Source organism: Idiotropiscis lumnitzeri, chromosome 7 (genome assembly GCF_059441095.1).
Source record: "Idiotropiscis lumnitzeri isolate Australia: NSW breed Sydney's pygmy pipehorse chromosome 7, RoL_Ilum_1.0, whole genome shotgun sequence".
Taxonomy (NCBI): domain Eukaryota; kingdom Metazoa; phylum Chordata; class Actinopteri; order Syngnathiformes; family Syngnathidae; genus Idiotropiscis; species Idiotropiscis lumnitzeri.
In genome coordinates this window covers 5,384,593-5,409,801 of record NC_142397.1, presented here as the reverse complement: position 1 = coordinate 5,409,801, position 25,209 = coordinate 5,384,593, and the positions used below count along the sequence as shown (strand labels likewise).

The following is a 25,209-nucleotide window of genomic DNA, read 5'->3' as shown; positions in this document are numbered from 1 at the left end:
GAAATGCAAAATGTTAGACTTGGGGTGCTTTTAATCCGTTAATAAATGTGTACTGATGCCTCTTAATTTGGGAATTTTACTTTGGAAAATTGGAAATTTGGGAAATGTCCTGAGTGGGTTAAATTTTTTAATTTGGAATGGTTTGAATTGGTCAAGAAATCTGAAATGTGGTGTTAGTCATGTGAAATATGTCTTTATTTTGGATTTGTATTTGAGATTTTTGGTAATTTCAGGAATGGAATTGGAATTGCTTCCAGAATGTCCGAAGTAAGTTTTATAATTTAAACGTGAAATGGTTTAAATTGGTCAAGAAATGTAGAAGGGGAAGGAATTGTCTAAGACATCATGTAATTGTGGGAACGTTAACCGTAAAATTGGGAATTTTACTGTGAAAAGAGTAGAATTTGGGGAATGTGGGGATTCTTTGGAATGTGGAAAATGTGTAAATTGCGGGGACTTATCTATATCATCTTAAAAATTTGAATTTTATTGTGAAACTTTTTTATTTTTTTTATTGTGAATTGTGGAAATGCGGGAAATTTTGCAACATGGACAATTATTAGTTAAAATGATTTGAATCGGCCACAAAATGTGGAAGTTGGAATTAATTTTATTGGGGAAAGTATGTGAATGAGGGAATTATTGTAATGTGTAAAACTATTCTCAGCGCGTTCTGAATGAGTTCACTTGTTTGAATTTGGAATGAGAATATTAGGAACATTTTGCTGACTTTTTCATTGTGAATGCATGAGTGCGGGTGAAGAATGCAGAATTCTTGGAGAACTGGGAACTTTTGCAATGTGAAAACTCGTCGACAACATGTCCTGATTTTTTTTTTCCAAGTTTGAATGATCTGAATAGTGGTGGAAATGTAACAAGAGTAGTCGAAAGCTGTGTGAATGGCTGTTAGGAATAAAGTTCTTTGCTGTGTTTAAAGTATCCAATATGCACAATGGCACAATGTAATTCAAACGTGTTGCAATGAGCAACGCGTCGGCCGAGAGACATCATCGAGGCGGTGAGAGCACCAGTGACAGTAGTATGACAGATGCAAGTGGAGCTTTCATCTTGTAAACTGTGAAGTCATGGAGCTACTTGAAGCCGGATGACGCCCCCATTAGCGGCAAATGGCCAATCAGAGCCGAGAGGCAGACTTGTCCTCCTGGCCGCCATTAAAGAATTCAATCCATGAGCTGAAATAATGGAAATCTGCTGGAGCCATGGAGCACAAGCTGGGGGGCGCGCAAGCCGATGAGTAGCCTCGCCGTTTCGCCCTTTCCTTCCTTTCTTGGGGGGCCGTTTTTTGGGGGGATCGCTCGGGGAGCATCATGGTGCTTGTTAGCGAAACGGGGGGGCGGCGGAGCTAATTGTTTTATGGAGGCTAGAGTTGTTGGACCTCTGGTATGTTAGCTCGTCTGCTAGCAGGCTAGCAGAGGCCAGGGGGAGGGGAGAGACAGACACACAGACAAGACAGACACAGAGTTCCTTTGCCTTGAAATTGTTTCAGATCGGCTAGCGGCCATTAGCATTAGCGCTTACGGGGCTGAAGTTTTTTCTTTTTCTTTTACTTTGGGAGCTCCCCGTTTTTATTGCACCGCAAATATCACTTAGTCAGCGGTAGTCAATCCGGGTCATGTTAACTCGTGCTATTTTGATATTTACGGTAATGTAGCCCTACGCCAGCTCGCTCGCTGGAAGCCCACCGGACAATACATTTCAAATCAGATTGATGAATCGTTTAGCTCGATGCTTGTCTTTGCGCTCGATGCGATCCATAACGTTGGCTTAGCTTTCGGGCTAGCGGCGGCTAGCGCCGGCTGGAAGTTGCCTGGCTAACTAGCGGCGGCTGGACGGAGAAGCGCTATCCCCACTACCAACCCCCCTTGAGCGAGCAGTTCTTGTGTGAGACCATGGACTTAAAGGTTCCGGCGACTCAGTGACAAGGATGACTTCGTGCTTTGTACCAAACGGGGCCAGTTTGGAGGACTGCCACTCCAACCTCTTCTGCCTGGTAAGACTGTGCGAGTTGTGCGTGCGTGCGTGCGTGTGTCTGCGTGTGTCTGTCTCTCTCTCACTCTCTCTCTCTCTCTCTCTCTCTCTTTCTGTATGTGTGGCTAGCCTAGCTCGTTAGCTGCGCCCGCTGAGGCCACAGAAAGCCATTTTGGCTAATCAGGCTGCCGAGCTTTGTAACGTCACTTGCAGACTTGCGTGAAGGCATCGGGGCCTGCAACTTGCAAATCGTGATCTCGGCCAACTTCCATAATAGGAGCAGCACACACACTGCGAGGCGAAGTGGTGCCCACTTGCCTTGTGAATAGGGCTCGTATGCCGCGTAGGGTGCACACAATACGCTGACATGAGCATTAATTACGAGCAAGTCTTACTACAAACACTATGCCGTGTTAGACGTGCCTGTCAGCTGTTTAATGCTTTACCTACTAATCAGGTTCGACTAACGTGCGCTTGAGCGCTGCCAACAGTGGCACTTTAGTCATAATTGCGTGTGTCATTTTTCCAAACAAGCGTGTTTATTTTGTCTTTCACTCGCAGCTGCTCATTATATCTGTATGCTTGTTGACTCTGTTGGTTCAATTCAATGACATTTGTGTAGTCACAGGTAGAGAGCACATTTGGCCTTGTTGTGTGGGGTTTACATGTTCTCCAGCTTCTTCTCACTTTGCAAAAATATGCATGACAGGTGCCCATACTTTTTCAGTAAGTAAATAAAAATATAAAACATTCACAGATGTATTGGGAATTCCTTGTATGTCCAATATATGTTGGCCTAGCTTGCATAACTGCATGAAGTCATATTGCACAATCCAACTGTCCTTACGTTATACTCCAATGACTTGTACAGAATGGAATCAGCCATGAATGCATAGTTTGGAGAGTAGCAATTGATAGTGAGCTCCAAGCACACATCCAAATGATCATCTGTAATGGTGTTACAGTAGTGTGCTGAGACTTGATGTATTTGTCAATGGACTGAAAATACATCTTCAGATTTCCCTTTTTCAGTATCGCCAGTATATTGGCAGATGTGGCAGCAACACTTAAAAAATGACAGTGGGGGGATCCTCCCACTCTGTACATGGAAATACGTGACTTACTTGGTCCCCTAATAATTTTTTTTGCTTTATATTAAGGTTAGAGGTGACACAACATATTGGCGGCTAATAAAGATAGCACCTTTGTAAGTGCATGTGATGCTTATGGAAAGTGGATGGCTGGCTCCCCTGTATGTCAATCAAGTGACAAAGTTCATAATGGATGATGATAAGCAAAACTTCAGGTTTTTTTTTAATATATGAAACTCATTCGCTGCTGTTGACAGTACATAAATAGTCTGAAATTGGGCGGGCTGGCAGTGAATAAATTAATGCCATGTGATCGACCCACACTCCCTTGGAGAACGACTGGTGGATCACTATCAACGCAATAGGCACTCTTGCTCTAAATTGTCCATAAATGTGATTGAGACTGCTTGTTTGTTGATATCTGACTTGAAATTGGTTGGCGATGAGTCCAGGGTGTACCCAGCCTCTCGCCTCAAGTCAGATGGGATAGTCACCATCTCGACCCAAGACCTTAATAAAGATAAGTGCAAAAGAAAATAAATGGACGGCGCTCGTGCTTTGTCATATGGACAGAATTTTAATATTAAATGAAATAAGTGGTAATTATATCATATGTTTTCCACCTTTAATTATTAATTCACATTTTATCGATACATTTAAATAAAATAAAAATCAATACGTCACAAATATCCATGAACGACCCATTAAAATAGAGAGGAAGGAATGGGCGCTTGTTTTTTACGTCGTAATGTCGTGCAATAGCCAACGTTTGTAGTGCTCCTCTAGCAGTGTTCTCTGCAGGTGTCGTGACCACGCTTCAGCAGAGTTGCTGCAGTTGCATTAACCTTTCGTCAATGTTAATATAATATAACATTAGTGTAGAGCAGGGGTCACTAACCTTTCTCAAGCTGGGAGCGCTGTCTTGGGTACTGATTATTAGGGATGTAACAATATCCAACGTCACCACACCATATTGTGATATTGTGGTGAGATTGGCGATACAAAAAAAGCTCATGATACTGCATAAAAACTCACGATATTGGGGGAGGGGGGACTGATGAAGATTAGAAAAATAAGCACAGTATTGTGTTTTTTGTTTATAATAAGAGTAGTGACAAAGAAATTAAGCTTGGCCAGTCATTTTGTCATGTGTTCATGTTGGCTCAGCGGCGCTAAGTATCATGGTCAATGTCGGGGCTATTCAATTACAAATTCAGTTGGTCCAAATTTTCAAATCAAGAATTGTATCCGGGCCAGACAAATTAGATGTCCAATAAACTATCTGATTATGACAAATTTCGATGCAGTGTCAGGATGTCATCTGAGGTGCAACGGCGGACCGACATGCTGCCAATCCACTTACTTTAGCTGCCATGGATGGAGCCCCATCTGTCACAAGTTGAATCTTCTCAAAGTTCACCTCGCCGGTTTTTGTCCTCCTGCATAAATCTTTCGCAGTTTTAGAGTCCGTAAATTGCATCTTCTTTACAAAATGGAGGGAAGCAGCCTTCACTTTCTCTTGAGGTGTGCATGTCCTCACCATCAGAAATTAAACGTGTAAAAGTGTTTGGCATTTGAACTTGATGGTAAAAAGCAATTATATTATTTGTCTTCAGCCTCACGTCAATCCTCTTCCATCCTTTTTTAGGCTGATTTGACCGGGATCAAATGGCGACGCTTCGTGTGGGAAGGGCCCACCTCGTCACCCATCCTCTTCCCTGTAACCGAGGAGGACCCCATCTTGTGCAGCTTCAGCCGGTGCATGGCGGCGGATGTTCTGAGCGTGTGGCGGCGGCACCACACGCCCGGTCGCCGGGAGCTCTGGCTCTTCTGGTGGGGCGACGACCCCAGCTTCGCCGAGCTCATCCACAACGAGCTCTTGAGTGAGTGCATGATGTCTGATTCCTCATCTGCATGAAAGTTGTACTCAGTCAAATTTAACGACTCATAGGACTTGAATTAGAGTTAACACACGGGCAGAATTGAAGGCACTTTTAGATAATATTTTTTTTTTCTCATCGCCGGTTTGGATTATACAACATATGATGTGGTGTGAGTCAGTCTTCCAAAGCTGTGTGGAATCTGCTGGCTCTCGGCCACCGGAGATTCAGGCCGGTATGTAGCAGCTTTCCTCAAAAAACGCCTGTGGAAAATTTGATTTTCAGCGAGCCATTCAAGATGACCTGTTTCGGGGTTGTATAAGTTGTTTGTGAGTGGGACACGCCTCGTTGGGGAGGGTTCAGCGCAGATATGGGTTGAAATGATCATGAGCCTAAACAACAGTTGGGTTGTTTACTTTCAGGCCACTAGATTAGGTACACCTGGGAGAATTTTTAACAGGCACACTTTCAGATGAAGACTAAGTGGAAATCTGCATATACCGGTCACCTTTCCGAAATGTGTTTTCTTACAGCTCAAGTCCGGAATTGCCCTCTCACACATAAAAATGTACATTAATATATTTTGAACTTAGTAGTGACGGTAGAAACTTGAGTGAAGGGGGCTGCAAGGCTAGTGGAGGTGGGAGTTAGTCTGCACGCTGTATTTCTGAAGCAATAGGAATGGAAGTCCATCTCCGTGGCATGTACTGCACAGGAAACCAGTGCATTTATAGATCTCTAAAATAATAATTTAAAAAAAATACAGTAATACCCCGGTTATCGCGGTTAATGGGGACCGAGACCACCCGCGAAAACTGAAAATCCGCGAAGTAGCGGCGCACCTTCAAAAATGCTTAAAAAATAAATAAATATATATATATCTATATATATATATATATATATATATATATAGATATATATAGATATAGATAGATATAGATAGATATAGATAGATATATAGATAGATATATAGATATATATTGATGTGTGTATGTATGTGTCTGATGCCAAGAAATAATCCGCAAATGAAAATAAATGTGTTCCAATTGTGCCACAACGTTTTAAAAGAGCTACAGTGCACTGTGTTATGTAAACTATAAATGACAATGTCTTTCAAAAGAAGGTTTTGATTTCACTTGTGCCGTCCATACTGTCGAAACCTGACGGACAACCTTTATCGTACTTAAACACCCAAAATTGAGGATGCCCGTTGGGATATGTACGTGTGCTTGTGCATCTCCAGTTTTCTAACGTATCCCTTCCCCTCTAGGCGAAGAGGACGGCGAATGGGAGAGCGGCCTGTCTTACGAGTGTCGCACGCTTCTGTTCAAAGCCATCCACAACTTGCTGGAGCGCTGCCTCATGAATCGCGGCTTCGTACGCATTGGCAAGTGGTTCGTGAAGCCCTATCAGAAGGACGAGAAAGTCATCAACAAAAGGTAGGACCGCAAATCCGCCGCGTCTCCACCACCGCCGCCTTTGCTCCCAATGCTCACAATTTGGCTGTATTGGATGGATGGATGGTAGATGCTGCTGTCTTCATTCTCCTTTTCCTGCTCTGCCATAAAATGTTGAATGCATCTTTTAAACAAAATAAAGGAACTCTGAAAGATAAATATGATAGTAAAATGGGACACTTTGGTCCTGAATGATGGGCCATTTGTCATTTGCTTCTTTTTCTAATCAAGCTGTTTCTGCATAGTGCTTTTAAAGCATTGAACTCAAGAGCAGGACTTGACGATTTAGTTTTATAAATTGTTCTTTCCCTTTGTGGAGTCCATAGTCTGGTGCCACATTAACGAAGTGGTTGCGGACAGAGAGGAACTAGTTTACTAATGAGGCACCGCTTTGGCAGTCATTTGAAATCGGTTCAGATTTGCAGCATCAGACGGGGAGGCCCTAGCAAAGTATGTTTAAGGACTGTGGAAACTAAAGTGTGAGACATGAGCTGCTAAGTTTATTTGACATTGTTTTCCATGTGACAAAAGGAGCCCCATGGAAGGCAATCAATGTGTTGATCTTGCTGAACATTGTCAAAGACCTGGTGCTCGTTCATGCGTTGCAAAAGGATTGATCCACGTGAATGTGTTTTTTTTTTTTTCTGAATTTGACCAGAAATGTGCATCGCCACACAATAGTTGAATATGAGGAATTACAATTAATTTGCTATGAACACTTATTTATCACGGAGGATGAATGTAGGTAGTACCAAAACGCATCTCTTCGGCTTCAAGATGACTTGAATCTGATTCTGAGGTCGCCACCACATCATTCCAAACATGTGATAACGCAACTAAAAGCAGCTATGCCAATGGTGCCTGGTGTGTGCAGAACAGCGCCATCGCTGTCCACGCTCCGAGCCGATGGAGCATTCTGTGCGCTGGATTTAGAAGTCTTCACAAAAAAAAAAAGGAAAGAAGAGCGTATTACCAGCTACTGCAGCCTAAGCCTATGCGTTTTTTGAAAGCTTGACTTTTTAAAACCCCGGTAAACCATCAAAGCTGGAAATGGCCCATGACTAATTATGACTAGCCATATTTTTAAACAGTAGCTGCAAAAAGGCAAAGAAAAAAACAAATCTAGTACAGGTGACTGAAATTTTGTGCAACTTTCGAGGAATTTTATTTTTTTTTCCCCCCTGGAAAATATATGATCGTACTCGGAATGCCCTGAGCATGAGAGTTCCTGGCCGGGAAGAACATTGCCATCATGGAGCAACCTCCATGCTCACTTTACCTGGCTTGGATTGATTTATTTTCTCTTTTTGTACCCCCCCCCTCCCCCCCTCCCAAACTCAAGAGTGGGATTGAGGGGACATTGGATCTTGAAGTGTTACACTATTTAGAAACTAACAGCTTGTAATGCACCACATTGTAATACACACTAATTAGGAACTAATAAATTGTAATACCAGAGTTAGTTGCTTGATAATCTCACTATTTGCATTGTCATCATTGTATGTGCGTCATATTAGGTAGGTGAAATCCCAGTTGTCTTAATGTGCGACCTCCTCCTCCATGACAGTGTTCCGTGTGCGCCAGTGCATGACGCACGGCAACACGCCTTCTGGAGAGCGGCCCGTCAGTTCAGTTAGCAAGGCTGGGCTCCTTGTCCTGTCTCTCAATATGTTTCTGCGCACGGTGCCAAAACATGTCGACTGCGCCACCCCGAGCGCACTACGCTGGATCCAGGCCAGGCCTAATTAAAAGAAAGGCGATCAAAAGTATTTGCCTTGAGTGTTTCAATGTGTTCAGTCCACATGCTTGTGTTTTACCACAGGCGGGCTCTTTGCGCATTCTGCTGCGTAGTCTATTTACATATTTCTTTGGTGAGGTTTGACAAATGTGCTCACTCTGAGGCAAATGATCATCAGACATCGCAAGTATGCAGGTAAACTCTTTGGAATCTCTAATTGCCACACTTTTCGTGATTGAAATGACAAACAGCGCCGGGTGGGGCAAAATCAGAATTGTTGCTGTCGGCTCATCTCAGTGATAATTCTTTTGCGAAAGATGCTTCAGTTGGTTGTACATGCAAAGTGTTCTTTGTGACAGAGACTGAAATAATCACGTCTGGCCTGTATTCAATCTGGTCTAGCTGTAATTGCTGATTTTGTTTATTTTATTTTGAGTCCTTTTGTCCTTTCCATGGCAGACTCTTTGATCATCAGTGAGCGCTCAACATGTTCTCTAAAATTAACATTGCAACTGGTTTGACATTTTTTTCTATCCAAGGAATGCAAGTAAATAATGATTTTGGTAATTAGCTTTGCTCTTAATTCACGGCAGCTGTGGCATAAATCTTAAATTGGGTGGTGGTCTAATAAATGTGCTTTGTGCTGTAAGTGTGAGTTGACTCAGTTCCTCCTAACACAGTTGTTGTCGCTCACCCTTGCTGGCCAGTAAACAGGGTCAGCTGTTGGAAAATGCTGAGCATGCACTGTGGTTTTACAGCAACTATGTCAACAAGTACTATTTGAGTACACTTGGCTGCTTCTTGAAATGGAAAATAAATATGGCAATTGTTGTATATTTTAAGGATATGCAAGTTTAACACTTTTATTGAGAAAAATACTCATGATCTTTTTGGAAGACATTTAAAGCAGTCAGGTGTAAACTATAGAAAATATGATCCCTCATGTAGGGCTGGGTGATAAACCGAAAATTTACCGTTACCGAAATTTATTACAATGACCGAAATCATTTTGCCCATGACGGTAAATTCGGTGTTTAAAAAAAAAAAAAAAAAAAAAAGGAAAAGCCTTTTCTGTCTGCGGCAATGATCATGCCCCTTTAAGACGACTACAGCGCCTCTAGTCACGTGACTCCACCCGTCTGAGCGAGAAAGAAAACAGACGCGCGGTCGTAGCTGGCGATTCAAATCCAGAATCTTTTTCACCACCCACAACACAACCATGCTGTGCTAAAAGTTCAAAGTGAGAAGCAAGGTTCGAAAAGTAACAACAGCCCATTAACACCATACGAGAGAACGTCTCAGAGGTGGACGCGATAGCCTAGCACATAGCTAAAGATTTAGCTCCTCTAGTTACAGTGGCGCGCACAGGATTTAAACGCTTCATGAAAGCCATATTTCCCGATATGGACTACATCGGGCCGGGAGCTTAGACATGTCAAGCATTTTGCATCTACATCCGACTTGTGGTCGGGTCGCAACATGGATCCCTGATTGAGCCTGGCTGTGCATTACATAGACGACAAGTGGCGACTGCGCACCAGAGTACTCGAGACGGCACATTTTCACGATGATGCACACGCGTTTATTTAGCTTGCGTTGACATTTTCTTTCATTTTATTTAGCATTTTTTAAATTTGGTATATTTACATCATGATAGCATCTTGGCGCAATCTATTTGCAGAAAAAGATTTTGCAAGAGTTACCCTTTTTCTTTGTGACATTGTTCAAGTCATGCAAAGCAAACTATTTGGAATGTTTATACAAATAATTTTTGTACTTTTATTTTTCATTGAAAGTAATGTGTACCAGTTGGTCAATAAAAAAAAAAACAGTCAATATGCATTTCCTGCATTTATGTTGAATTTAGTCCACGGGGGAATTTATCGAGCATTTATCGTTATCGAGGTAAAATTGCTCAATTTCTCGCAATATTGATTTGAGGTCATATCGCCCAGCCCTACCCTCATGTTCTGTTCATGATTTCAAATCGGAACCCCCGCTGCAGCAGATTCACTTGACACCTCGTTCTAAAGTGTCATTGTGCTGTTTCAAAGACCTAATCCTGCCATATTAAATGTGCTCCCGTGTCTCTCTCTCACCCCCTTCGCAGCGAGCACCTGTCCTGCGCGTTCACATTTTTTGTGCACGGTGACAGCAACGTGTGCACGAGCGTGGAGATTGCGCAACACCAGCCCCTGCAGCGGCTGAGTGAGGAGCACCTGAGCCTCGCCCAGCAGAGCTCCAGTCCCTTGCAAGGTACGTTTGTGCGGCTCACACTCATTTTTGACACGATGATTCTTTGTTGACACGTCCTACCTGCATTGCAGTCATCTTGAGCCCGTATGGCTTGAACGGGACCCTCACGGGCCAGGGCTTCAAAATGTCGGACCACCCGACTCAGAAGCTCATTGAAGAGTGGAGGCAGTTTTATCCCATCAGCCCCAATCCCAAGGAGATACTGGAGGAAAAAATGGAGGACGGCGACTGGGAGGATGATTCCCTGGCGGCCGTGGAGGTCCTCGTCGGTGAGGCATCGCACATTTTAATAACTGATCAATCAAATTGCTATGTCACAGAATTTGTTTTTCAAGTATGGAGGGCAGCAATTGGGGGGGAAAAAACAAAAACATTTCAGCTTCATTTCAGTCAGTTGGTAGATTGTCTAGATAAGTTTGGTGCTTAAGAACGACAGACACGTTCACATCATTACTCAAATGCTGAAATTTGTGAGTTCGCAAAACCAGGCGAATCCATCTTGTCTCGAGCTCGCTCATTTTTTCTGAGCAGCACCAACTCGTGGTGTGGACCAATCACAAAGCAACAGTGCGTTTGGAGGCGGGGCATGCGTTTGTAATAAACTGTATTCGGTTGACATTCGTCTTGTTTAAAAAATTAACATCGTGTTAGTTAAGATGAAAACAAGGCGCAAACCAGTGACATTTTCATCCGTTGCTGGTATTGGTCAAAACCAAAATTTGTTCGGCGTGCAGAAGTTACTATATCGCCCAATCAGCGCTAAGTATTTTACTGAGCAGATCACTTTGTAGCAGTCCCAGATTGATTCTGTGGAGAACTCATTTGAGTGATTCACATATCAATGTGGCTCTTGACAACTTAGGTTTGTTTGCATATAAGACCAAAACATTACTAAATAGGATTTGGTTTGCATATTAAATAGTATCTACAATATTGAGGAAATCAAAATGCTTTTTCTAAGTCATTCACCCATGAATTTGAAACATTTCTGTTTTCTTGTACACTTTGAGTATTCATGCATGTTCCTCCTCCAGCTGGAGTAAGGATGGTGTACCCTTCCTGCCTGGTGCTCCTCCCCCTGACGGATCTCCCTGCCGTGGTCCCTCAAGGCTCATCCAACACCTCAGGAAGCATGTGCGGTGCTCAGCCGGGCCAGGCCGCTCACAGAGATCCTGCCATGTCGTCTGTCACGCTGACGCCACCAACATCACCGGAGGAAGCTCAGACTGGTACGACGGCTCAGATTTTGCAAAATATTAACAAATAAATTGGTCACAGAAAGCATTGAATTTGTAAGTTAAGTTACCACTGTTTTATGTGTATTAAAATAGTAACAGTATTTAACATGTTTGTCTTTCCTGCGTTATAGACTATCAGCCAGCCCAGAGGTGGCATAAATTGGCCTCCGCGTCCGATGGCTACAGTTCCAACAACAATCTTCACGGGGGGAAAATCCCTCGCAGGCTGGCCAGCCACATGGTGGAGTCCATTTGGCAGGAGTATAATATAAACCGCACGGGGAACAAGTACATGAAAGCGTTTCTTCTTTCAATCAAAAAAAGACAAATGCTAGGAATGTCTTGTTAAATGTCATTTCTCACTATGATAGGAGAAAGTTTACAAACTTGACCAACGGGACCTGTGAGGAGGAGGCAGCCAAAACTGGGCTGTGGGATTTCATGGAGCCCGTCCACAGGCCACATTGCAATTGTTCAAGGTATGCCCGTCAAATATTGTGGTTTTGGTTTTTCCCAAGCGTGCTAGTGTGCCAAGAGTGGATGGCTGTGGGATTTCTTAATTAGATTTATTAATTACAAATGCAGCTTTGTTCATCTATCTCTGCCAGTGTCATATTGTGACTGGTAGATCAATCATATGCTCTATGATACTATTGATCTTCTAATCACAAATAAGTACCTGATTCACTCTAATGTAGAGCAAATTAACATAGTCACGATATGATCTATTATGCGAGAATGTCTTGATTAGTAATTAGTAAAAAAAAATAAAAAATTTCCCCCTGTCTCACTTAGACATAAGAATCAGAAGCAACGGCCAAACAACACCTCAGGGCACCCACCGTCATCAGGCCAGCCCACCCCGCCAGCCCCAAAGCACAAGCTGGCCGAGAAGCTGGAGAAGGGCGAGAAGCAGCAAAAGAGGCCGCAGACTCCCTTTCACCACCGCAACTCTGTGAGCGACGAGCAGCCTCTGGAGCCTCAGACTCAGAGGCTTTGTCTCCGAGGACAGGAGGAGAGCTCCTACCCCAGCCTGCACCACATGGACACCACGGCGCCCCCCAAAGCACCCACGCTGCACACCCACGGCGCCCCCGCCGACCTCGTTGGCTCACCACCGCCCCCGCCGCTCAGCCCGCACCCCTGCGACCACGTCGATGGGGACCTGACTCCGGGTGGCATGAAGAACTCTACGCCCATTCACCAGCCCTTTTACCCGCCTTCTGTGGAGCCTTGCTTGCTACCTCAGAAGAGTTCATCGGAGGAGCCCCCTCCGGAAAACGTGCCCATACCTTTACCCTTTCCCCCACCCTTTAACGAAACCTTGGAGCCCACCGTCTTTATCGGTTCCGCCGTCAACCCCAACGAAAACCCCGGGCACAACCCTTGGAAGTATTTCAACCTGCCGAGGAAGAAGGCAGCCATCTTTCACACACCTCTGCTACCTGTGGATAAAGTTCGAGATGATTCTGGAGGAGGAATGGGAGCTGAAAGTGTCGTGTCGGCTACAGAGTAAGTCATTTACCCGCACAGATGGGACGCGTACTGCATCCTGTACTTGAGTAGAAGTACAATTTCTTTTGTTCCCTCCTCCCAAAAAAACAAAATTAAATAACGTAAAAAGTAAAAGTGCTTGCTCAAATAATTATTCAAGTATAAGTATAAATGTACTTTTTAGAGTAAAATTAGTCATTTCTTTTCCTTTTGTCATATAATTTAAGGACTATTTAAATTGACAGTCACTAAACACACCCTTAAATCTAGCTTGGGATCGGTTTTCACACTGTGACGAATCATGCAAGTACACAAGCTCTTGGAGGCAGTTTTATTTTTAATTGGCTTTTTTTTTTTTTCATGGTTCCAACTGAACCAAAAAAGAAAAGAACATAATTTGCAGTTGACTATCACCTCCCGAAGCTGTAAATATTAATGACATGTCTGTGTAGTCAAGCAACCATTCTGTAAACAATAAATGGCTATGCAATCAGAAAAAATGGACAAGTGCATTTTAAATGCCATGAGCTCTATTCTGTTATCTGTACTAGCTTCTCAATGTCGATTGTATTTCGGCACTCTCTGAATAGCTCATTTATGTCTATTCATGGCACTGTGCAACCTAAGTTCCTCTGTGCCGTGTCTTTTCCCTGAATTGAGAGGTGATAAATGGAAGCTACATTACACTTTCAAACTGAGATTCTTCTGTGTGCTGGTGGGGAGCCCTGCATATTTCTGACTGCTGAGTTTTTTTGTTTTTTTTTATGCCAATTGCACATTATGTTGTAGCGTTGACATTGAGTCAATAACAAGCTGTGTTGTAGAGTACCAGCAGTAATTTATGATTTGCACAGCCTCAAACCAGCCACCATAGCTTTTTCTTCCAGGTCTTATCTCGTATTTTAATCGTTATCATGCTTCTGAAAATGTACCAAATAAAAAGTCCAAATAATTGTGTCAAAATGTAACAAAGTAGAACGTCTGATGAATAAATGTTCAATATTGTACAAAGTAAAGGTAAAAAGAAAACTACTCTGGTACTGTAATGAAGTATTTGTAGATTATGACTTCCCATCTCGGTTTACCAGCCATATGCAGCACACTGAAATGTAGACCCTGAGCAAAAATGACACCAGATCTCCTCCTCAGGTTGATGGCAGGCTCCATGAAGCCTCTTAAAGTGTCCCAAGAACTGGTGAAGACTTACACCCAGCGGAGGAACACCTACCTGTCCTGCGCCACAGCGGACGGCGACCACAGCGACGAGCCGGACCCTTACGCCTTTGACGAAGGGGACGAGGATTTCAGTTTCAAGGAAAAGAGGGACAAGGCTGGAGCTGAGAGGGATGGTAGCAAGAAACACAAGGTGAGTGTCCTCACAAGTCCGGTTGGGTTTTTTTATTTACTTTTTGGGGATAAAATAATTGGACGTATGGAGAAATAACTATTGAATGTTTTTTTTTTTTTTTCACAACACAATACGTCAAGTAGTTTTGACTATGTATACTTTACTGGTCAAAAGTTTGGAAACGCCCTAATTGTGTAATCAACATTGACCAAATATTGATAGAATTATTTGGTCAACCAAAATGTAATAAAAAAAACTTGTTCAAAGTTGGCACCTCTTGCCCAGGTAACAGTTTTGTACATTTTGTTTTTTTCTCAGTTGCTTTATGATGAGGATGAAACTTTATGACCTGAAATTACTTTCAGTTCACAACTGTCCACGTGTTCCCAAACCTTTGTCCGGTCCTCATATACAGTATGTGATTTAAAAAAAAAAAAAACTTGAGTCTCTTTAAAGGTTTGAATGAAGTTTTATTTTGTGTCTAAATGAAGTGAATACCAGCAACCTGTATGACCAGTGGTTCTCCGTTTTATATGCCAAGTACCACCTTAAAATATTTAGCTCCTGCGCTTAAATGTAGCAAAAGAAAAGAAACCACTTCAATGATGATTGAATTCAAAGGTTTGGCACAAAAATTAAATGCATCCATCCATGCATTGTCTGAGCTGCTTATCCTATCTGACGTAAATGTTTAAAAACAAACGCTTCGTGTATTTTAATGCTCATGGCCAGCCAGTGGATCCGAGATGAAAAATAGCCTTTTTGCAAATTCTGTTCACCGATTATTTTTATTTTCTTTTTAATTTATTATTTTTTTTATTTTTTAAACCATGATTTTTTTTTAAGAGTTATGTGCCAATGCACTATCCCATTTCAAATAAACTAATCTGCTGAAAGTTTATTGCGCTGTATATCAGTCGTAGGACTCAGACTTTGGCAATCACTGCATTAGATGAAGAAAAAGATTCCGCTGTGTTTTTTTTTTTTTATTACTGTTCAGTTCTGATCTGTTCTTCTTCCCAACTTAGCTTGATGATGGATCGGGGGCTTCAGCTGATGGTGAGCGTCTACTCTTGTTCCTCGCATAAATCACAAGTTAGCGCATTCTCACCCTGTGCTTTGTGTAAACCTGGTGCAGAAGGTCAAGGTCCATCAGGCAGTAAGCCAGCCGCCTCCACCAGCCTCATCCATGAGAACGACTTGGCCGTATCCTACAGTGACTTGGATAAAATATTCAATTCGGATGAAGATGAGTTAGCGGTAAGTGCGCGTATCAAGATTTTTTGCAATCCGAGTATCCAATTAACGTTGAACTGTTAATTGACTTGATGATATTTCACAAAGCCTGGTGCCAAAAGAGCTGGCGCAGGTGTCGATGACAAGTTTGTCTCCAAAGAAGCAAAGCCCACCTCTTTGGACCCCTTGTCTTGTATAAGTAAGATTATCATTATTAGATCTTTTGGAGTTGCGAATTTTGTTAACAGGGAAGTAACGTCCTCCTTTCCTTCGACAGGCACGGCAGATCTGCACAAGATGTTTCCCACCCCACCTTCTCTGGAACAGCAAGGTTACTCCCCCATGAACTCTGGTAGCAAGGACAGCTTGGAAGCGGGGGCGGGTCTCACCCTGCTGGATGGCAGCCAGCTCAACAACCACTTCAAGATAGAGGTGGAGGAGGGCTTCTGCAGCCCCAAGCCCTCTGAAGTAAAGGTACACGACACCTCCGCCCGAGCCCGGAACACACAGACGAAACCATCTTTGAAATTCTGGCCTGTATCTTGTCTTGAAGGACTTTTCTTTCGTGTACAAGCCGGACACGAGTCAGCCGTTTATTGGTTGCTCCATGTACGCACCCCTGAAGACGCTGCCCAGTCAGTGTTTGTTGCCGATCAAGCTGCCGGAGCACAAGTGTGTGTACATGCGCAGCTGGACCATCAGCAAAATGGAGCTGATGCCACCGGTGGTGACCAAAGACAGGTAAGTGATGTAGCGTGTTCATCCATTCATTTTGCAACATGATTTACAGTTCAATCAAAAAATTTTTTTTTTTGGGGAAAAAGCTTCTATAAACAAATCTGGAACCCTCAGCAAACGATATTACAAAAATAGAGGAACTACAAAAATGATTTTAAATTGTGTATCCCTTCACTGCCACTGTTTTTTAAAAAAAATTTTATGAAAAATAATTAGCCGTGGTTTACTTTTTACATGCTAATGTTTGCGATTACAACCGTTTGATCCGGGAACAGAACAAAGGGAGCCGAAAATGACATTTCAGATATAAATTTCTGAATGTCCACATGTCTTAAGCAATGAAGTAGCCTTTAAGTTTTGCTAATAAAAAAAAATTCCAATAAATAAATATGATTGCATCACCCCTTTTGCAAAACTCTTCAAATGTTGTCGGTTGTCATGGTAACAAAAGCAATACTTGTGTTGCATGAGGGCTGACGTACCCCTCAAAACAAACTTGGCGATAGTTTTTGATCCATGGAGTATTTTTAATTCAAAGCATGTCACAAAAATGTTAAGATGCATGAGATCTGTTAAAATTTGAGATTTATGCAAGAATGGGCAATGTTATTAAACTACCCCTTTTATTTTCTAAAAGTAACATCCCAAGCGTGGAGCCTGACGACATCCAGACCCACACACCCCAGACCCACACGCCCGTCATGTCCAGCAGTGCCCCTCCCAGCAACAGCGGCGCTGGAATCCTCCCCTCCCCAGCCACGCCCCGCTTCTCCGTGCCCACGCCTCGCACTCCGCGCACCCCCAGAACACCCCGCGGACCCTCCAGCGTCCAGGGCTCGCTCAAGTACGACAACTCTGAACTTTACTCTCCCGCGTCCACTTCCTCCACCTGCCGGCCGCTCAGCTCGGTGGAGCCGGCCACCGTCCCCTCCATCCCGGAGGCCCACAGCCTCTACGTCACGCTCATTCTGTCAGAGTCGGTCATGAACCTCTTCAAGGACTGCAACTTTGACAGCTGCTGCGTGTGTGTGTGCAACATGAACATCCGAGGGGCAGACGTGGGTGTGTATCTGAAGGATAACGGCGAGGCCCAGTACCCCTGCACGTGCGGCTTCAGCGCCGTCGCCAATCGCCGCTTCGGCCAGTCTGCCGGGCTCTTTCTGGAGGACGAGCTGGACGTAGTCGGCCGCGGCTCGGACGCCGGCCGCGACACGGAGCGCTGCTTCGAGGAGCTGCGGGCGCCTACGAAACACAAGTCCTGCAGTCTGAAGGAGAAACCACCCGATGAGCTCATTCTACTACTCCAGGACCAATGCACCAACCCGTTTGCGCCGATGGCGGGCGTGGAGTACCCCAAACTGAGCTCTCCTCCCAGCTCTTTTGTGCGGGTGGAGGAGCGAGACTGTTATAATGACTGCTATATGGCGCTGGAGCACGGCAGGCAGTTCATGGACAACATGTCGGGAGGCAAAGTGGACGAAGCACTCGTGAAAAGCACCTGTCTTCATCAGTGGCCAAAAATCAAATGTAAGCATCGCTTTCTTTCCATCTCGTCTGTATTCCATTTAAGGATTGAGAAGTAATATTTTGTTTTTCTCCCCCACCACCCCCGTGAAGCAGCGGACATCAACAAGCTGTTCTCTCAGGATGTGCTGCGGGTTTTGTTGTCCCTGCAGCCTGTCTTGCAGGACGCCATTCAGAAGAAGAGAAGCGTGCGCTCATGGGGGGTGCAAGGACCCCTCACCTGGCAGCAGTTCCACAAGATGGCCGGGAGGGGATCTTATGGTACCACTGCAGAAAACACGTCAACATTAAGGTTTTTTTTTGCTTCAGGAGGTTCCTAACCTTGTCCTCTAACTTTCCGCACAGGTACTGATGAGTCTCCCGAGCCGCTGCCCATCCCTACATTTTTGGTCGGCTACGAGTACGATTTTGTGGTACTGTCCCCCTTTGGCTTGCCCTACTGGGAAAAGCTGCTCCTGGATCCATTCGGCTCCCAGAGGGATGTCGGCTTTGTCGTCATCTGCCCAGAAAGTGAAACCCTCCTCTGCCGGGCCAAGACTTTCTTCAAAGATTTGAGCGCCATGTATGAGGTGTGTGCTTGGCTCCCTTCTTCTGGTTGCTCACATTTCCACAATAAAGAAAAAAAAAAAGAAAAGTTTTATCATCTGATGCCGTGATTTGATTCTCTCTCTCAACAGGCGTGCCAGCTCGGGCAGCACAGGCCCATCTGCAAAAGTCATCCCGAGGGCATCCTGAAGGTTGGCAGCACAGAAGGCCGCAGCATGGCTGAGCAGCCCCTCAGCGACTGGTTCCTCAAGATGGCCAGAGACGCCAACAGCGACGCCTTCAATAAACTCAAAGTCTTTGCTCAAGTGTGCCGCTACGATCTAGGTACTTAACTCCTATTTTAATGCTGTGCTGGGGGGTAACTATATTACTGAGAGTCCTTGGTTTGCGACTGACTTGTGCTCCAAAGTGTCGTAGTCTTGAGCAGTAGTGAAGTCATACAGCAGATCTCTTTTTACCGCATATGATATGTTCCATACAAACTAGACTCCACTGTTTACTGGAAATTTGTCATGATTATTTTGATGCTATGCAAACTAGTTCATCACACACTGTTCGTAAGCTTGATATTTTGGACCAAGGACCTACTTATGTATTTTGAGATTTGGTGGTTTGTTTCCTCTGAAGATTTTTTGCATGGCTTGCCCTTGTTCTAGTCATACAATCAGTGCTGAGAACATCACATCTCCTCCCTCAGCTCCCTACCTATCAGAGCAGTCTCTGGACAGCTCGCTCCTCTCCCAACGCAACCCCGTGGCGACGCCTTCTCCGAACTCCGCCTCTTCCAGTGCCTCCTCAGGACACTCAAGCGCCACCGGGACTGCCCAGATCAACAGTACTCCTCCACCCGCCCCCCAGGCCATGGGTGGGTTGTCGTCGTCCAAGCCAAGCTCCTATCCCCAATTTGGAGCCGGCGGGTTGCAGGGTAGCACATCGCATAACGGGCCCCAGTCGATGCCGCAGGGGCCAGGTGCGGAAAATGGGGCCGCATCGCAAAGCTCGTGTGAGCCACCTGAGAGGTGAGTCGATTACTGTGGAAACATGATTTTTTAAATGATTTTATATATCATTGTTATTGTGAAAGTTAACTAAGGTAATGAGTTGGCTTGCTTGAAATTTAGTGGGGGTCTGATTTATTTATTTTTTCCCGTTCCCATTTGAACTTGGGACTTGCTGTAGACATGGTTTACTTCAGAGTTGCACTTTATGACATGTTCATATATGATTTACTCCCACCTCCGTTTTCAACAAGACATTCTCAATTAAGGGTGCAAACCGTAAATTGTTTTCATCTCCACAGCACAATGGAGAGAGACAAAGTGGGAAAGCCGACGGACGGCGAGTCCCACGCCATTTCCTACCCACCTGCCATCGTGGTGTACATCGTGGACCCGTTCAGCTACACGGACGCCGAGCGCGAGGTCCATTCCAGCGCTTACACTCTGGGCCTTTTACGCTGCTACATGGAAATGCTCCAGTTCCTTCCGGCTCGCATCCGAAACGCTGTCTCCGTGCAGGTACCACGCTATGAAACAAGTGCGCTTTCAAAGTATGATTTCCTGTGAGCATTCATTCGGTATGATGCACTCAGCGGCTCAGTCCCTTAGAGAGGCGAGAATGAGCGAGGGACTCATTAGCAGGATATTTCAGGTACAAAGTGATAGACTGGCTGACTCAAGATTGCGTCAACGTGTCAAAGAGAATCAGCGCTAATGGCGGTGGTATTGCTGCTGCATGTGACAGAACATGATCCAGTTACAAGTATTTACTGGAAGATGTTGGATGCATGTAATGCAACACCTCGATTATAGCAGGGGCACAAATTAGAGTTACTCACAACACTATACTGTGTATTTGATGGTGTAGGAATCGCTATGTTAAAGAGAAGACTGTAAGTAAAAACGTTCAAACATGCCTCTTTATTATTGCCCGGGGTGTCAAACTCTTTCTGTTTCCGGAGCTTTCTTTATTTTATTTTATTTTTTATTTCTACAGGAGATATTCAAGAATACACAGATCTGTATTCTTCACAATGCAAAGGTGGCGCAACATTATATGAAGGCAGCCTAATTTGCTCATAAGACATGCGTTGTTTTAGTCTTCAGAAGTGCTTCAATATCAGGCGTCAAATCTTGCCAATTTCAGAATGACCACAGGCTGGATGTTTGACACCTCCGTGCTTGAAGCTTCTTAGAATGATGAAAAACTGACATTTCTAAATAGATGTAATATTTGTCATTAATTTGGCAAGTGAAAAAAAAATGACTTTTTTTGATACTTTTTTTTTTTTTTTTTTTAAGAAACTTATTGAGGTTCAGAATTGATGATTAAGCTGACATTTGATATGGTAGCGTGAGAGAGATGAGAGATTATTTTTCTCACGTCTACATTATAGTGGCGTTAATATTCACAGTGAATTTTTTTTCTAGCTCTCATTATTTACAATCTTTGCTTTAAAATTGGACTCCATCTTCTCCCAAAACAGTTCTGTGCATATGTGACATTTTTTAAGTGTGTTAACATCCTCAATCGCCTGTGTTTTGCCAGATCGTTCCGTGCCAGTACCTCCTGCAGCCGGTGCACAGCGGCGAGCGGCACCTGTACGGCCAGCACCTCAAATCGCTCGCCTTCTCCGTCTTCACGCAGTGTCGGCGACCCCTGCCAAACTCCACCAACTTCAAAGCTCTGACGGGCTTCGGTCCCGGCCTTGCCATAGACATGGCGCTCAAAAACCCTGAGGTAGGGCTGGGCCATGGAGCTTTAAGAGAAAATTTCACATTTATTGACACAGAAATCTGATTTAATGTGTAAAAGCTGCACATACCTTCCATTACTTTTGCATTTAAATTTGTATAAGCCCAAAAAAAAAATAGCCAGTCTGGAACATCTGCTTCCATATTGGAGAAAGAAAAAAAAGAAATGCGCATCATATTGACATGATCCAAAATTTCAGTCTACATTTCTATCTATTAATCGCTCAGCCTTATCTAAAAGGATTTTGGTATCTTGAGCTTCTTAAACAAACTTTTTTTTTTTCCCTGTCTATGCAGAGGCCAGAGTGTCTACGTCTGTACACCCCGCCTTTCATTTTGGCACCGGTGAAAGATAAGCAAACGGAGCTGGGCGAGACTTTTGGGGAGGCGTCGCAGAAGTACAACATCCTGTTTGTGGGCTACTGCCTGTCTCACGACCAGCGCTGGCTGCTGGCCTCCTGCACCGACCAGCATGGCGAGCTGCTGGAGAGCTGCATCATCAGCATCGACGTGCCCAACAGGTGAGCCCAGCACAGCTGCACAAGTCAAGTGTGCGATTGCTTAAAATGATGTCGTGCGGTGGGTTTCAGGGCTCGCAGGAAAATGGGCTCGGCCCGACGGCTGGGTCTGCAGAAGCTGTGGGATTGGTGTCTGGGTCTGGTGCAGGTGACGTCACTGCCGTGGAGGGTGGTGATTGGTCGCCTGGGGAGGATGGGCCATGGCGAGCTGAGAGGTAAACGCGAATATATTTTTTTTTTTAATATATATATATATTTTTTTTTTGCCGCAAAAACACAACACAGTATATATTATTATAATCTGTACTCCAGAAGAATCTCTCAAGTTTCAAAAAGTTTGATGACCCCTGTCTTAAATTTCTGAAAATAGATGAAAAGTCTGTTTGACCTCAGAGTATGTTTGTTCTGAATCATGAAGACGAGCACCTCATGTGTTACGGTTTGCTTGTTGTTCCAGACTGGAGTATTCTGCTGAGCAGAAGGAACCTTCAGTCCCTCAGCAAGCGCCTGAAGGAGACGTGCCGAATGTGCGGCATCTCTGCTGCTGACACTCCCAGCATCCTTAGCGCCTGCTTGGTTGCCATGGAGCCCCAGGGTTCTTTTGTGGTCATGCCAGGTAAAGCGCAGTACACAACTGAATCAAGCAAACACCCCCCACATCTTTCTGCCTCCTCTTTCTTCTGTGTTTAATGTTTTTTTTTTGTTGTTTTTTCTTTTGCCACAATGCAGATTCAGTGTCAACCGGCTCGGTATTTGGCCGCAGCACCACACTCAACATGCAGACGTCGCAGTTGAGCACGCCACAGGACACGTCATGCACGCACATCCTGGTGTTCCCCACTTCGGCCATGGTGCAGGTCAACACCAACACGTCGGAACCCATCGACATCAACTTCAACCCTATCAATCCAGGTGAGCCTTGGCAACGCGGCAAGTAGCATCGTTCGCTCTCGAACATCGCAAACCGTTCACGTGTCGCCCGTTGCAGACGGCTCTGATGGAATGGGCATCTTCGACCTGTTCGACAACGAAATGGTGGACCCGGACATCATCAGCATCCTGCCCAACTCGCCCACCACCTCCCCCGTTCACTCACCTGGCTCGCACTACCACCAGGGCGGCGACGGAAGCAAGGTCTGCACTGGTCACGTGGTAGCGGTTAGCTCAACTGCAAATGCCAGCTAGTCTGTATCCCATTTCCCGTACAACACAAAACTACAGAATGCATGTTTTCTGCAACTTAAATAAAACTCACTCTGCTACTGGCAATGCCCATTTATGTAGCACAATGTTTCCTTCACCTTTATTAAGCCAAGACATCAATTTTACGTCACAGCAGACCGCCAAATGAAAATCTTGTTGAAAAAAAAGATCAGACCAATTAAGTGAAATCAGTAACTTTTTTTTTTTTTTCTTCATAAATGTGTTGTAGGGTCAGAGCGCTGATCGCATGGAGTCTCACGAGGAGGCGTTGAACATCCTCCAGCAGCCGATGGCGCTGGGCTACTTCGTGTCCACTGCTAAGGCCGGACCGCTCCCCGACTGGTTTTGGTCAGCCTGTCCTCAAGCTCAGAACCAGTGTCCTCTCTTCCTCAAGGTAGAGGGCAAGACTTTGGTTTAGTTTTTTTCTTTTTTAATGGACTTGAGTTTATTTTTGTTTATGCTTACAATGATGTGAACGTGTCCACCAGGCTTCTCTGCACCTGCACGTGTCCTCTGTGCAATCGGACGAGCTGCTGCACAGTAAACACTCCCACCCTCTCGACTCCAACCACACCTCTGATGTCCTCAGGTCAGTCAGTTACAGCTGTTCTGTTTATTTCTTTTGTGCACCATGTAAGTTATTATGAATAGCTGGATAAGAGAAATCAACTTTGGCTTACTGTGTGGCGCAGTTTTCCCATGGATTTTTTTTTTTTTGGGACGGATTATTTTCCGTCATACTGTTTGTTCCATTGTGCAAGATGTATGTTGTCATTACCCGTCATAAGGAGTGATAGCATGATTTAAAAAAGGTCATCCTAAAAGTCACTATGAAGTCTCTATACAGAGTGAAGACAACGCTGAACTTCTGGACTAGACGCAAACACAAAGCCGAGAAATGTATATCCAGATGTTTTACACTGGAACTCTGCATCCACAAAATGTCGATTTAGCGGACGCTCCGGTGTTGCGCCAAATTCTGCTTCTTGACGGGCTTGATGCTCAACAACCTGAAGTCAGTTTCATAAACCAACTGAACCTTTTGCACGTGTCCCTGAAATTGCTCTGCTCCCTGTCATCATGGGGTAAAAGCCCCTGATGGATTTTGAAGAATAAGTCGTGATTACCCCCTCCCAAAAAATTGCAATTGTAATTTAAATGCGAGGGTTTTTTTTGTTGTTGTTGGGTTTTTTTCTTTTTTTTTTTTCTTTTTTTTGTCAGGCCCTACAGCCTTTGCGGTTTGAATGTTGCTCTATCGATTTGAATTTGCTGAATTGTTCAGCCTTTTGCGCAGGGCTTTGCAATGTTCCATTCTTGTTGAGTTATGTGCTGGGCAGATGTGAAAGTAAAGACTTTTTTTTTTTTTTTTTAAATCCACAGATTTGTCCTGGAGCAGTACAACGCCCTCTCCTGGCTGACGTGTGACCCCGCCACTCAGGACCGCCGCTCCTGTCTGCCCGTTCACTTCGTGGTGTTGACGCAGATGTACAACTTCATCATGAACATGCTCTGATGCTCACGAGCCACCACGTGACTCGACAGGAGCAGGAACAAGCCTCTCGGCTCTCCCGCCAGTGTCCAATCAAGAATGCCAAGAATCCATTTTGGATGATCAAGGGAGGTTTCGTAAAAAGGTGTTTTTAATGACTTGTAGATTGCAACTGGTGAAATTTTATCCTCATGAAATGCCTGCATATATTATTTATTGTAAGTTTTTAAATGTGGAATTTTTAACGCTTAATATCTTTTATATATTACAAATCCGAGCGGGTGTGTACATCTCTGTGTAAAGGAAGTGGCTTTGGAACAAGTGGTGAACTTTTTTGCTGTAGATGACTTTTAGAATCTTATTTTTTCAAAGAAGGGTAAATGCCTTTTTATCGCCACGCTGTAAACATGAAGTGGACGCCTGACCCCACCCCTCCCCGCGGCGAGCGGGCAGGAAGCGTCACGTCTCGTCTCACGGGAGCGCGCGCACGCTCGCTCGCCCGCCATTTGGGGCTCCAGACGCTCTCGCACACTTTAACTCAATGAGCTTCTGAAGAGGAATTCAAAAGGTACATTGTCAGATGATATATTTTATATAACAGATTTAGGTAATCGTGTGTGTGCGTGTGCGCGTGTATAAGTGTACATATAATTGTGTGCCGCTACTGATGGTGCAGCTTCTGTTTTAGGAATAAAGTGCGTCTACATCATA

General features: G+C 44.3%; 1 protein-coding gene across 2 annotated transcripts; it reads left to right on the top strand.

The window, feature by feature from the left end:
- The first annotated feature begins 1,107 nt into the window (after window positions 1-1,107).
- Window positions 1,108-25,209, top strand: LOC148333201 (mediator of RNA polymerase II transcription subunit 13-like). Of its 2 annotated transcripts, none has more exons than XM_088300772.1 (30): window positions 1,108-2,011; window positions 4,729-4,963; window positions 6,231-6,399; window positions 10,266-10,411; window positions 10,483-10,680; window positions 11,446-11,640; window positions 11,781-11,937; window positions 12,021-12,128; window positions 12,445-13,161; window positions 14,293-14,509; window positions 15,520-15,550; window positions 15,630-15,751; window positions 15,836-15,926; window positions 16,005-16,201; window positions 16,281-16,468; window positions 17,103-17,992; window positions 18,086-18,250; window positions 18,335-18,558; window positions 18,667-18,859; window positions 19,233-19,554; window positions 19,836-20,052; window positions 21,083-21,274; window positions 21,586-21,809; window positions 21,879-22,021; window positions 22,264-22,422; window positions 22,536-22,718; window positions 22,795-22,940; window positions 23,239-23,403; window positions 23,498-23,598; window positions 24,390-25,209. In XM_088300772.1, the coding sequence occupies exons 1-30, from the start codon at window positions 1,946-1,948 to the stop codon at window positions 24,520-24,522; spliced, it is 6,294 nt and encodes a 2,097-aa protein (XP_088156898.1). In that variant the 5' UTR covers window positions 1,108-1,945; the 3' UTR covers window positions 24,523-25,209. The 2 variants fall into 2 exon arrangements, with proteins under 2 accessions (XP_088156898.1, XP_088156897.1); XM_088300771.1 differs by having other exon boundaries at window positions 18,083-18,250.

Bases quoted from the DNA above. Each gene is read 5' to 3' on its own strand.
- LOC148333201 (XM_088300771.1), top strand. From the start codon at position 1,946: ATGACTTCGTGCTTTGTACCAAACGGGGCCAGTTTGGAGGACTGCCAC. The intron at 6,400-10,265 runs GTAGGACCGCAA...CCCCCTTCGCAG, and splicing joins GAGAAAGTCATCAACAAAAG to CGAGCACCTGTCCTGCGCGT. The intron at 16,202-16,280 runs GTACACGACACC...CTTGTCTTGAAG, and splicing joins CCAAGCCCTCTGAAGTAAAG to GACTTTTCTTTCGTGTACAA.